The sequence below is a fragment of the Sycon ciliatum genome, chromosome 8, assembly GCF_964019385.1.
Source record: "Sycon ciliatum chromosome 8, ocSycCili1.1, whole genome shotgun sequence".
Classification (NCBI taxonomy): domain Eukaryota; kingdom Metazoa; phylum Porifera; class Calcarea; order Leucosolenida; family Sycettidae; genus Sycon; species Sycon ciliatum.
The window spans coordinates 18,764,597-18,777,719 of NC_088650.1; the positions used below are offsets into that span (position 1 = coordinate 18,764,597).

The 13,123-nt window shown below is 46.1% G+C and overlaps 1 protein-coding gene across 1 annotated transcript; it reads left to right on the forward strand.

Moving 5' to 3' along the window:
- The first annotated feature begins 1,524 nt into the window (after window positions 1-1,524).
- LOC135823609 (prominin-1-like) lies at window positions 1,525-9,700 on the forward strand. The gene is made up of 9 exons (XM_065336454.1): window positions 1,525-1,552; window positions 2,033-2,298; window positions 2,553-2,606; window positions 3,026-3,106; window positions 3,656-3,724; window positions 5,037-5,126; window positions 5,793-5,944; window positions 6,377-6,428; window positions 9,370-9,700. Exons 1-8 carry the CDS (start codon window positions 1,525-1,527, stop codon window positions 6,414-6,416), a joined length of 780 nt encoding a protein of 259 aa, XP_065192526.1. The 3' UTR covers window positions 6,417-6,428; window positions 9,370-9,700.
- Window positions 9,701-13,123: the final 3,423 nt, after the last annotated feature.

Below are 13,123 nucleotides of genomic sequence, written 5' to 3' on the forward strand. Positions count from 1 at the left end.
GTGAAAGCCGACCAATCATCATATTGGACAAACTGGACGTCAAACGTCACATCTGAAGATTGCTAACTACACAAGACAAATACTTCACGTACCTCGGAAATTGAAAATTCAGCCGACGGTAGGTGAAAGGAAGGCTGCTGGGGTGTGACATAGTCGAGAACTGTGTGCTGCTGAAGCAACGTATCCATCCAAGTCTTCAATGCAGGGTTGGCGTCCAACACGTGTATTCCGAGCAGCAGATCACATCCTTCTTCGATCAATGGCAGGTGTCCTGGTCCAGGGGAAGTCATAATTCTTTGTTGCCATCTCCAATAGGTCGTCAATTCACAGTAGTAATAGGGCTTCCACTTGACCCCATGAGACCACACTACCCTTGCAGGTGACAGCACAAACAGTTCACCAGCCACACTCCGTGATAGCAAGGAGTGTTACGATGCCTAGATGTCGCTGATTGTGAACTGGGTTTGCTTGTACATGATAATGGTGGGTTGCAAGGGTGGTGGACGATTAGATGACAATGGTGTTATCAGTGTTCACTAACAGGTGCCATGCGGTTATCCACTCCCCGGCAGCACATACTGAGAGTTGCAGTTGGCTGAGCGCCGATTGGTATGACTTGTGGGAGGCGACAAGGGCAGTATTGTCTGCACTGAACAGGCTGCTGGTGGTGGAGTCAGTTTCACAGGCCATACTGCATTACTGGCAGGTCAACTGTGTAGGCAAGGAAGAGAAGAGGCCCCAGTACTGAGCCTGGGGGGACTCCAGCAGGGATGGGTAGCCACTCAGATGTAGAAGCTTCCACTCGCACTTTCGGCCGCTAAGGTACGCAAGGAACCAAGAGGGGGCAGCATCAGTGACACCACAGTGCTTCAGCTTTGCCATGAGACTAGCATGCCAAACTCGGTCGAATGCCTTGCTGAGATTGGAAAAAACCAGGCAACTACTGACTCACCATTGTCCTGCTTGGCAGAGAGCTCGTCAATGATTCTGGAAAGCTGCAACTCTGTGCCATCTCCTCGCCGAAATCCTGACTGCTGTTGATGAAGGTAGGGCTCCAACTGGGCGTATGTTACAGACACTTGTGCGCTATCCATTCGCACACTTTCGAAACCACACTGAGGAAGCCGATGGGTCGGTGGTTGTTGGGTAAATGAGGATTTCCCTCTTTATAGAGAGGGGAAATTGTTGCATCTTTCCACGCTTGTGGGAGGATACCGTACTAGAAGGAGGCATTGAACAGGGCACAGCACACAGAGAGAGGAGCTAGCTCTAGTGCTGCTCCTTTCAGGACACGGGTTTTGATGTCATTATAGCCAAGTCTTCGTTGCTGTGCCATTGGCGAATGTTTGACTGATGAAGAGTTCATTGAGGATGGATGGATGTCTTTTGCTTCGCATCTGTGATGGATTGGTCTTCAACAGTTAGGTTCGGCATGGGCTTTGAGGGTGAGCTTTCTATGCATCTAACAAGGGTATATGAATGAGTTCTGCTATGGCTGGGACCATCAGCAGCATCTTGCAGAAAATGGGGTTTGGCGCGACGTATCATGTCGGTAAGTGGTAACCTTGTTGTGTGGGGAGTACAAGCAGTCCAGTTGCCGTTGGTGCAGGACTTGAGGTATTGTCTGTACAGTGTGCGCTTGAGTTTGATGTCAGTCAGGAGCTGCGGAGTGACCTATGAGCGAGATGTTGTTGCTCCTGTTGTTGTTGCTGTTGCTGTTGCTGTTGTTGCTGTTGTTGTTGCTATTGTTGCTATTGTTGTTGTTGTTGCTATTGTTGTTGTTTCAAATCTTTATTCTCACGATAGCCAGTGGCCAATAAGAGATAATAGTGTAAGAAAGGAGAAAGAGTGAGGAAGAATTGGGTGGGCAGGGCCTAGGGGTTAATGACTACTTGTTGTTGTTGTTGTTGTTGTTGTTGTTGTTGTTGTTGTTGTTGTTGTTGTTGTTGTTGTTGTTGTTGTTGTTGTTGTTGTTGTTGTTGTCACATCGGTGTCCATACTCGGTTCGTGTGCTAACATCTGCATCCTGCAGAGCTAATGGGTTGTGGATATCAGCTCAGAGCTGCACCTCCTGTGCACGGTTTTGCCAGGTGCATGCTCTGCATGGTGGATAGCAAGAAGCACCATACCAGCACCATACCAGCATCCATACCAGCACCATACCAGCACCATACCAGCACCATACCAGCACCATACCAGCACCATACCAGCACCATACCAGCACCATACCAGCACCATACCAGCACCATACCAGCACCATACCAGCACCATACCAGCACCATACCAGCATCCATACTGGTACACTACAATGTAACTTACTCGCACTACTGACAGGGAAAACTAACTTCCTGATTTCAAGTCGAATCCCGATTCTATGTCAACCCATGCGTTTTGAATTGACGTTGATGCATAAAACCTAAAAGGCCTACTTCTAACCAGGGGGCTAAGTTGCTACATGTAGTAGTTGACAGTGTATGATGGACTGTGCCTGTAGGTTGATTATTGCTACCCTTGCTGTGCATCTTGTGTTTTGTGCCGCTTGCTGCAAACAGACGCTACTGGCCAGGGATGTAGACACATTGCAGAATATCTCGTCGACTCTCTCGGTACAGTGTTTCTTCCCATTCTGACTGGTCTGGTACCAGACCTGATGGAATTAATTCTGATCTATCTATTTCAACACTCAGGCATATGAACATCCATTTTGAATAGATTGTGGCTGCATTTGGATTACTTGTTGCGCGCCCTGTCCCTGTCCCCAGATAACTACTGTGTTCGTGCCACAAAGCATGCCAAGCCAAAAATGGTATTGTATGTGTGTGCGTGTATGTGTGTGTACACGTGTGGTGTATGTCTGTGTGTGTGTGTGTGTGTGTGTGTGTGTGTGTGTGTGTGTGTGTGTGTATGTCTGTGTGTGTGTGTGTTTGTGTGTGTGTGTGTGCACATGTGTGCACATGTGTGTGTGTGTGTGTGTGTGTGTGTGTGTGTGTGTGTGTGTGTGTGTGTGTGTGTGTTCAACCCTCAGAACACCATCTCGTCTGTACTTACAAACGCCGATAACTTGACTGCTACAATCAAGGACTTCACTCTCAGCTTTGGCAACAGGGTGAGCAGTTACGGCACCCTCAGCACAATTCTGTTGACCTATGTGCCATTGAAGCATACTATTCATGCAGTGTATTTATGACAGTGCTGGCTTCTTCCTCCTTCATTGGGTCTGCCTTCCGCCTGGCTATCTTCCTTTGGCGGTGGTGCCTTTCGGTATGGCTGGCTCTTACTGCACCGTTTCCCTCACACCCCAGAATTGACCCAAAAAAGAGATAGATAGATCGGTAGAGAGAGAGAGAGAGAGAGAGAGAGAGAGAGAGAGAGAGAGAGAGAGAGAGAGAGAGAGAGAGAGAGAGAGAGAGAGAGAGACAGAGACAGAGACAGAGACAGAGACAGAAGAGAGACAGAAGAGTGGAGAGACAGAAGAGAGACAGAAGAGTGGAGAGTCGGGAGAGATAGGAAAAATCAAGGAATTCATATGCCACGCATCCAGTAATACACAGTGCCCTGAAAGGCTGATGTATGTGTCTCTCAGTCTTCACTTCTTTTCCTCTACTCTGTGTGTATATGCACACCTGACGTGTCCCTTCTGCCCGGCTTTGTCTAGACTGTAAGAAAGTATGGTGATCGCCTGAAGTCCTGGATCACAACGTTCTTCACCTTTGCTCAGAATTTCGTAAGCATGAACTGTGCATGGTACTGTACTGCCCTAGCAGTAGGTTTCCCTTCATGTCATGTCTGCTCAAACTTTAGTCAAGTTACTAGTACCCTGAAGTGCAACAGGAAAGTGTTCCATGGCTATATGCACTGCACATACATGCATGATTTGAGTTTCCAAGTCTGAAGAACACGTAAGTTGTTGACCCGTCCCTGCTGGCATGCTGGCATGATGACCACACACCTAACTCAGTGATAGAGCATCGCCTATTGTGAAGGTTGCTGCTTTGAGGCCCTTTCAAGACTAGCAATTTCTTCTCCTGACTTGATCCCCTTCCAACTCCTTTGCACTAATGAAGAATACACACATATACTGGTGCTGAATTGTAGACCACTAGCTGTACACATACACATGATCTTGACTGATGCTACTGCTGCTGCTGCTGCTGCAGACACTGCCAGACAGCTAGCTGTTTTAGCCAGTGAGTCCCCATCCGTGCAACTACCAACATAAAAGTCAGTGAGAAAAAATGTTGATACTGTATGACAAGTCTGGATGTTAAGCTAAGTCAAAGAATATACTTCATGAGCGTCCTTATTTTCAGAAAAATGGGGAGGGCGGGCGGATTATATTTTTATTTTTTATGCATTATTGCTTGATCACTGAGGGCGTGTTTTGTTGGTACGATCTAGAACAGGATCTAACAGCTAGTGCACATGGAGCAGCCTCATGCCAACCAAACTGTACTCCAGACACAGAGCACACTTTTGCGAAAAGTGTGCCAAACGTGGTTGCATTCTTCAAAATGAGTACGAGTTTGGGACCATAATCAATGTTCCCGCCAGTTTTCCAGGGGCGTAGGAAGCAGTTTAATATTGGTGCAGCAAAATTGTGAGAGGGGGTGCAGGGGTCCTCCCCTGGAAAATTGGGTCTAAAAGTCCATATTTTAATGCTACAGAATAATATGAGAAATAAGAATATGCATGCTGATGATACACCGCATTGTCGATGTAAAACATGGTACCTATACAAGAGTCGAAAAGCCATCAACAAGGTTGAAATGTAAAAAATAAAAAAAAATCGAAAATTACTGGTCCGGCGACCGCCGGGCCTGCCGGACCGGTTCCTACGCCCATGTTTTCACTGTGAAAAGTGAAACTGCTCGATCTCCGTCCGTACAGACGGTACCTCCGAAAGTCAATGAAATTTCTCAGGCGGCCCCCAAATTTGGGGCGAGCGGGGACGATCATCAAGTACATTCTTTGGTTTGGCCTTACAGATAATATTTTTTATCATTGTTGTCCTGTTGTGTGTTGTGCACTTGTCCCAGATCGCGACCAAAGCTGCCAACTGCAGACCAGTACACACCATCTATGAAGGCGTGGTGGATTACCTGTGTGACTTCACTGTTGATACAATGGTATGTGTGTGTTTTTTTCCTACAAACTCCACTTATCTCCAGACACTGGGGTGAATATGGAGTGTGGTGGTGGGGCCCATTAAGCTCCGCCGACCAGAGGTCTCGGCTTCATAGCTCCATGTGTGTGCCTATGTGTGTGTGTGCGTCTGTGTGTGTGTGTGTGTGTGTGTGTCTGTGTGTGTGCAGGCACGTAGCCCGTGGGGTGGGGGGGGGGGCACGCCCCCCCCCCCACCCCACCCCTAAAATGTTCGACCTTGGTTGGAGAAATGTGCTGATTTTGTGCTACTCACCTCACAAATTCTTTTCCTTTCAGCTTGGATTGTGATGGTCTAAACAGTTACAGAGGCAATATGCTTTGGTTCTGCAAGAGTGCTCAATGCCTGATTCAGGCAGAGCGGCGTACACAAAGGCACACAATGAAAACCTTGGCAAATTTATTCCGTTGTGACTCAGAGTTTCATGGCTGAACCAATCATCAGACAACGTTGTCTGATAATTGGTTCAGCCATGAAACTCTGAGTCACAACGGAATAAATTTGCCAAGGTTTTCATTGTGTGCCTTTGTGGTCTAAACAGTTAGTAAGTGAAAACTACTGAAGTACATGTAGTCAAAAGTCATCCCTGACTCCCCTGTGTATGCTTTGCTGCGCTCACCACCGTGTGCAGAATGGTTTCTGGCTATCCTGTGGCTGGGCATGCTTTTTCTTCGTCCCTGCCATCATCATGGGCACGTGCCTGGAGCGCTTCTACCGCCGCATGACATACGAGGAAGGATTTGACACTAACGAGGAAGGTTTCCAGCATAGCCCAGGGACTGAGTAAGTGTTGCTGCTGTGGTGGTGTCTCCTCTGTGGGTTTGTGGCTTATGCATTACGAATACAAACAGCTGTAAGGCCTTTCAACTGATTGACACAACCTGCTTAGGAGTATGTTGAATATAGCTGACCCCTTTCCAGATGCCCGCACACAAGTGCATTCATGCATTCATCTTTACAAACCAGATTTGTGCGTACAGGAAGAGAGTTTGAAAAAAGATTAGTTGCATTGGTCTCCTAACCCCTATCCCCTATCTGGACTGTGCAATCTGAGTTTGCGTATTTTGCACATGCACAATGACTTGAGCGAGAGTATGTGCATGTGTGTGTGTGTGTGTGTGTGTGTGTGTGTGTGTGTGTGTGTGTGTGTGTGTGTGCACGCATGCGTGTATGTGTGTGTGTGTGTGCGTGTGTACGTGTTATGCACCCCTGTAGGTTGAGGGAGTTGCAATATAGTGATCCCCAGAAGTGCTAGTCATCGGACAAGGTAATTGCTTGATCAAGAGTGTCTTCATAATTCATATTACTTCAAAGTTGTGTCTTGAGTCTTGCCTGCTGTTATATTGTGTTCTCCCATGCTTATAATTGTAGTAGGGCTAACCCTGGGCATGCTTTGTCTTATTGTAGAGTACTCCAGCTGATTGTGTGAAAAAAATGGTGTAGAGGGGGAGGACATAAATTGAACAGAAAATTGAACAGAAACTGGAGGGAATCCTGGTCAAGTGTGTTCTGAATGCAGCTCAGTCTAAAGTGGTATGCATGGACAAGCACGTTCAGCGGCAGATGGGGTGTACGTCATGTCTCAATGTAGAGAATCTATGTAGACCTGGTATTTTGCCAGACGTGAGTGCATTTAGGTTCACGCTCCAGTGTGGGTACTATCAAGCACATGCTACTTCACACTCCAGTGTGGGTACTATCAAGCACATGCTACTTCACACTCCAGTGTGGGTACTATCAAGCACATGCTACTTCACACTCCAGTGTGGGTACTATCAAGCACATGCTACTTCACACTCCAGTGTGGGTACTATCAAGCACATGCTACTTCACACTCCAGTGTGGGTACTATCAAGAGTACATAACCAAGAGTGTGCAACTGCCTGCACAACCTCTATGCTGTGCTGCGACGGCAGAACTTCACATCACGTGACATGGTTCAAAAGGTTATGCTGGCAAACAGTGCAAAGTGACCACAAGAGAGTTGTACCCAAAGCTGGGCTGCGTACAACCCAGTATCTATCATGCACTAGAGTGCACGGGTTCATCACGTGATGTGAAGTTCTGCCGTCGCAGACCCCATAGCTGGAGTTGCACACTCTTGGGTTATGTACTCTTGGTACTATCAAGCACATGCTACTTCACACTCCAGTGTGGGTACTATCAAGCACATGCTACTTCACACTCCAGTGTGGGTACTATCAAGCACATGCTACTTCACACTCCAGTGTGGGTACTATCAAGCACATGCTACTTCACACTCCAGTGTGGGTACTATCAAGCACATGCTACTTCACACTCCAGTGTGGGTACTATCAAGCACATGCTACTTCACACTCCAGTGTGGGTACTATCAAGCACATGCTACTTCACACTCCAGTGTGGGTACTATCAAGCACATGCTACTTCACACTCCAGTGTGGGTACTATCAAGCACATGCTACGTCACACTCCAGTGTGGGTACTATCAAGCACATGCTACTTCTGCAAATATATATTTTTGGGATGCATGTAGTTTGCTTTTTAATTTGGGGCAGTGCGATCTCGAGATCAATAAGAATCAAACAACACTGATTTGTGTAAATGGGTCCAATCTAAGAGTAAGACATCTCGTCGAGACTCTAACCAAAGTCCCGACCCAATAAGCCTTAAGGCCGACTCACAATACAACTTCTTGCGACGCGACATGCGACTTACGACACCTGCGACGAGCTGCATCAGCGACACACGGTTCACACTCTTTTTCATGTTTGTGACATCCTTATGCACTAGTTCTACCCAGGGTAGAAACTGTACTCCATTTGTGTATGTCGCGCATCGCATGTAGCAAAAGTTGAACTTTCTTCGACCTCTGCGACAGGTGCCTTGCGACTGCACGCGACAGGCAGTTTCTTGTCGCAACTGTTGCAAATCGCGTGTCGCGTCGCAGAAAGTTGTCTTGTGAATCGGCCTTTATGCACGTTCTATAGATGAACGGAATCCTGTAGAACGGTTGGGTGTTGAACATGCAGGACCTTTTTATGCTTACGCGCTACTTCCACTCAGAAATGGGCCCTGAAGGCATTACACTTTCATACGGAACAAAATTCCGACAAAGATCTATCTATTAGGCCACCCTTTGTTAATTCATTGTTTAACGTCCTTTTTTTCGCGAAAAGGTACGCGGGAGGGCGGAAAAAAAACAAAAGCCCATTCCAAAAACTGGAAACCCCAATCAAACATTTTGACCAGTAAAGCATGTGATATATACAATATTTCTGGGTCTAACGGCACTTGCAGGCATAGAACAACACTCTTTGATGGTACATTGGAGCACATGCCTGATGAATCCAACAAAACAGGTACATAGCATGGACTGCCATGGAGTTAGCATGTCATGAATTCATTACATCTGGATTTTTACTAGGGCACACACCGTACGATATTTAAAAGCCAACAAAAAAAGAAAAAGAACACAAGACAAAGGCATGCCCGGGATCCCCGGGAGGCAAGATTATAAGTTTAAGGGCATGATCGGCACACTGTGAAACTACACAATCATGTATTTACAACTTCGCATATTATTGGTACTACTACTTTCTTGTTTTTTTTTCCGGTCGGAGGCAAGAAGGTACGCGGGCGCGGACGTTAAACAACGAAAAAAGAAAGGGTGGCCTTATGGTGAAAAAGGAGAAGGACAAAAATGTTACGAGTTATGACTAACTGTCCACCAACGTAACCAGATCTTATACAGTCAGCGAGTGCGACAAAATGGCGCTTTCCTTCCCCTCTTGGACTTTTCCGAACCTGAGCCTTCCAAGTTGGAAGGTTGTTGGTTTGCGCCTTGGAGAAGTGTTGGAGCTAGGTGTCAGGTCGCCGAATGTCTCAGTACTCCTTGTCAGTGTTGTGCCATTTTGTCGCACTCGCTGACTGTATACAATCTGGTTACGTTGGTGGACAGTTAGTCATAACTCGTAACATTTTGTCCTTCTCCTTTTTCACCATAATATTTAATTGGCTCACGATCCGAGTTGAGGATCTATCTAGTCATTAGTTCTATCCAAAGTGATGAAGGGCACGTTATAACCAATATCTACTGTACAGAACTTCATACATCCGGACAACGTGCATAAGGTCTAGCTCGTTCTGTGTGAAACAAAGGTGTCACGGAGCCTCCTCCCTCATGGCAGTTTAACAGTTGTTGTTGTTGTTGTCTTCCATCTCTGCAGGCTGCAGTGCTGGACACGAAGATAGGCTATTTTTATATTTGAACTGTCCCCCCTCCCTCCCTCCCCCCCCCCCCCGAATCTTGCATGTGTTACCTACCCTCCACACTCGATTGCTGTGAAGTAGCTACTATAATTTTTATTCTCATTAGACCTGAACGTTTGGTTGATGCGTGTGTGGAGCAGCGCATGGCCTGTAAGTTTTAGGTAGCCTCAAATAGTGTACACAACACCTCCCCTCTGCTAAGGAGACCAGTGTGTGCAGACCAGTGTGTGCAGATGAATCAAGAAGCAATGTTTGGCTATCACACACATGCACTCTTACTGTCACTCTTCATGCTCATTTCTCTGTTTCAATTCCTCTCCTTCACTTGCAAGTGCTCTCCTTTTGACCTTTCTTATAGGATACGAGTAGTTTTATCATCTTCCTGACCTGTGCCTGTGGCATGCGGCTGGTGGATGGATAGCCGCTTGCTTCTCAATATTCTTCTTAGGCAGTGCAGCATTAGCTTCTGTGACTGTGTCTTCTTGTTCTTGCCACCAGGCAAGACCCCCAGTAAAACATGTTTTTTGTTCTTTCCGTAGTGCGCTCCAGCTGATGTGTGATGGGTGACTTGGCTGCATAATGTAATACAGAAACAGTTCAGGCCATCCCCATGTACTGCATGTGACAGTACCGTGTCAAATAATTATTATCTCTATCATTGACATCATCGGTGCCTCGATGTGCACGTATATGTCCAGTAGATGCCTGCAGATCCTACAATATAATTACATGTATATCAGTAGGAATGTACGAGCGGGTTCTGGGCCAGGGGGCGCCCGGGTCCCAAAAAATGGGGTATTATTGAAAAATGGGGTACTAATAGTACCCCATTTTTGCGGTGAAAATTATTTTTGGCCCGGTTTTTTTGCGGATAAAAATATGTGCCAGGGGGTGCCCTGACCCCAAAAAATGGGGTATTATTGAAAATATGTGTTGTGCACATGTGGGTTTGAATCTCACTTTTTTGGGCCACCTTGCCCCGGATGGGAGTGGGTATAAAAAGTAGAATGTTGAATATGGTGTTTATCATGAAGTTTTTTCCGTGACCTACCCCACCTCCCCATGCAATTTTTCAAAAATGGTCCTGCTCGCACACACGTCAGAAAGGTCAGTTCTTGATAGATACGATACATGTCATTACAAAGAATAATGGAACGAACAGTGAATATCGCAATGGAGTGGAGGAGAAAGGTAGTACAATTCAGTTCTTGTTGTCCTGATTTCATCAAGCTGGTATTGGATGAGAGACCACAAAGTTTACTCTTCGAATACGTGTGAGGATGGATTCACCCATGATCTCTTCCGTGACACGCAGTACGAGGTGGAGTTGTCGGACGCTCTGATGTGCACCAATGGTTCCACCCAGTCAGCAATGGAACTGTCAGTCGACGACCTCCTTTGCACCGCCATCGTGTCAACAGTCGACTCGGGTAATTTGGAGATAAATCCATCGTCGCCGATGTCGATCGTACCAACTCGCACACGAATCCGCGTTACTCTTGTTGCAACGGCACGGAGTTGAACGGCCTTGGTACTACGTCGTACACGCACACGATCAACTCGAGAGACTTCATTTTTCGTTCACCTCCTTGACAAGTTGCATTACGTCGCTGGAATCCAAATAGGTTGCATCAGCGAAGAGGTCGATGATGTGTTGAGAGCACGGTTCGTCACGCATGTCACTAAGCTTGTAGAATGAGTGTCTACCATCAGTCCACCTTCGCAGTATGACACCATCATCAGTCTCACTAATAGTTCCGTAGTCCTCCACACCACCGATGACGATTTTAGGAAGGTGCTGTTTCCTATTCTTCACATTCAAGATCAGACTGGTGACCCTGCAGATAATATACTCAGCAGCAGTGAGTGGTGACATATCGAATCTTCTGGGATGTGCTATCATCGGGTCAAGATCCCTGGTTGTCTTGCTAGCACTGAGGCGACGGATTGAGAACTCTTCATTATCGCATGAAAATAAATACCATTTCTCTGCTCTGCACGTCTCAGAAAATGTCCACGCCATTTTAGCTTCTTCACACTGCAAGAAGGAGTCGATAATGAAACTGCAGGTTGAGACTACTTCACCTCAAGGTCAAAGTTCACGCCGCGATGACCTTTGTAAACAAGGCTACGTCTAGACGTCTCAAACAAGACCAAGGGGTCACGCCACGGGGAGGTGACGACCTTGGAGAACACGATGTGTTTCGAAAGCGGAAAGACGCCCCCGTCATGGTGAGTCTTTTTTGTTCGGGTTTGGAATCTTTCGACTATGATATCAGATTGAGATGTGAATGCCTTTCTTCTATTGCTTTGACCTTTGGGCCAAATAAGGCACACTGTGTCGGTCGTGCTTGGTCTGACCCCGGGACTCCCCCAGGGTTTGACCTTTGACCTTTGGGTTGAATAAGGCACACTTATCGTCATTGTTAATCTTTATTCTGTTCATTTTTTATTTATTTTTTCAGGAGTATTTTGCTATTATCCCCGGATAGGAGTGGGTATAAAAGTAGATATATTGATGGATAATGTTTCACTATGAAGATGATGGTGTGGGGTGAAGATGGATTCTGAATTAGAGATCTTACGTGCCTATGTACGTGAAAAGAGACTTCGTGAAGAAGAAGAAGAACAAGAAGAAGAAGAAGAACAAGAAGGAGGAGAAGAAGAAGAAGAGCAAGAAGGGAAGGAAAAGCAGTGTCATCATCTTGATCATGTTGTTCATGAAGGAAGATACGTATGTTCTTCTTGTGGACTTGTCATGGATGTGGTTTACTTACCTGAAGTTGATGTGCATCAGAGATGTAGTTTGATGAAGAAGCCTTACGCTGCGCATGAGCGGTTATGTGGTGTGGATCGTCATCTTTTGCATTTTCTTTCGAAAACTGAACTCTTATCCGATCAGCTTCGTGTACACCCTCTTCGAGAGCAGATACGTGCGATGAAGAAGTCCTGTTTGTACAAGAGTATAAATTATGCTATAGCATTATCCTGTATAGTATACGATACGAATGTGGATGCATTACGTAAACTGTATTCCTACTTACCTCATAGCAATGTAGCCTGGTTGAGGTTCAGTCGAATCATGAAACCTCTTCCTCAGCATTTTCCACTCCTATACGTACTGCATCTCATGGAGTCGACTAGGATGGTGTCTTCATTGCAATTGTCCATGTTGCGTTCGAATTTGCTGCTTTTATCTCAATCTGATATATCTCTTATGACATCATTGATTGATGCTTATTGCTGGGAAATCTATTCACTTGATCACGTGATCCAGAACATGCACACGTTTGACTGTGATCTTCTTTCCATACTGTATCAATTCACCAAGGTGGCGGTATCATGTAAGGAATCTTTATAATGAGATATGATTTTGGCGGGCACGATGCTGATTAAAAAAAAGTAAATTATCGTGTCCGTTCCCGAAGGGAACTCACGACGGCCGCTAACACCCGGTAAATCCTAGCGGCAGATGCAGCGCCTAACGGTGGGGGTGAGTGGATAAGTCTCACAACCACTGGCACAAGTGCCGAGAACGGCCCCATTACGATGCTGATTGGTCAAATGTTTTTGGCGGGCTTGATGCTGATTGGTGAAATGTTTTTGGCGGGCTTGATTGGTTGACACATATCTTATCATTTCAATCCACATACCTCTCTGGCTCGTATAAACGAATGATTGTCTGCAGTTGAGTCATTCGTTCATCGAATA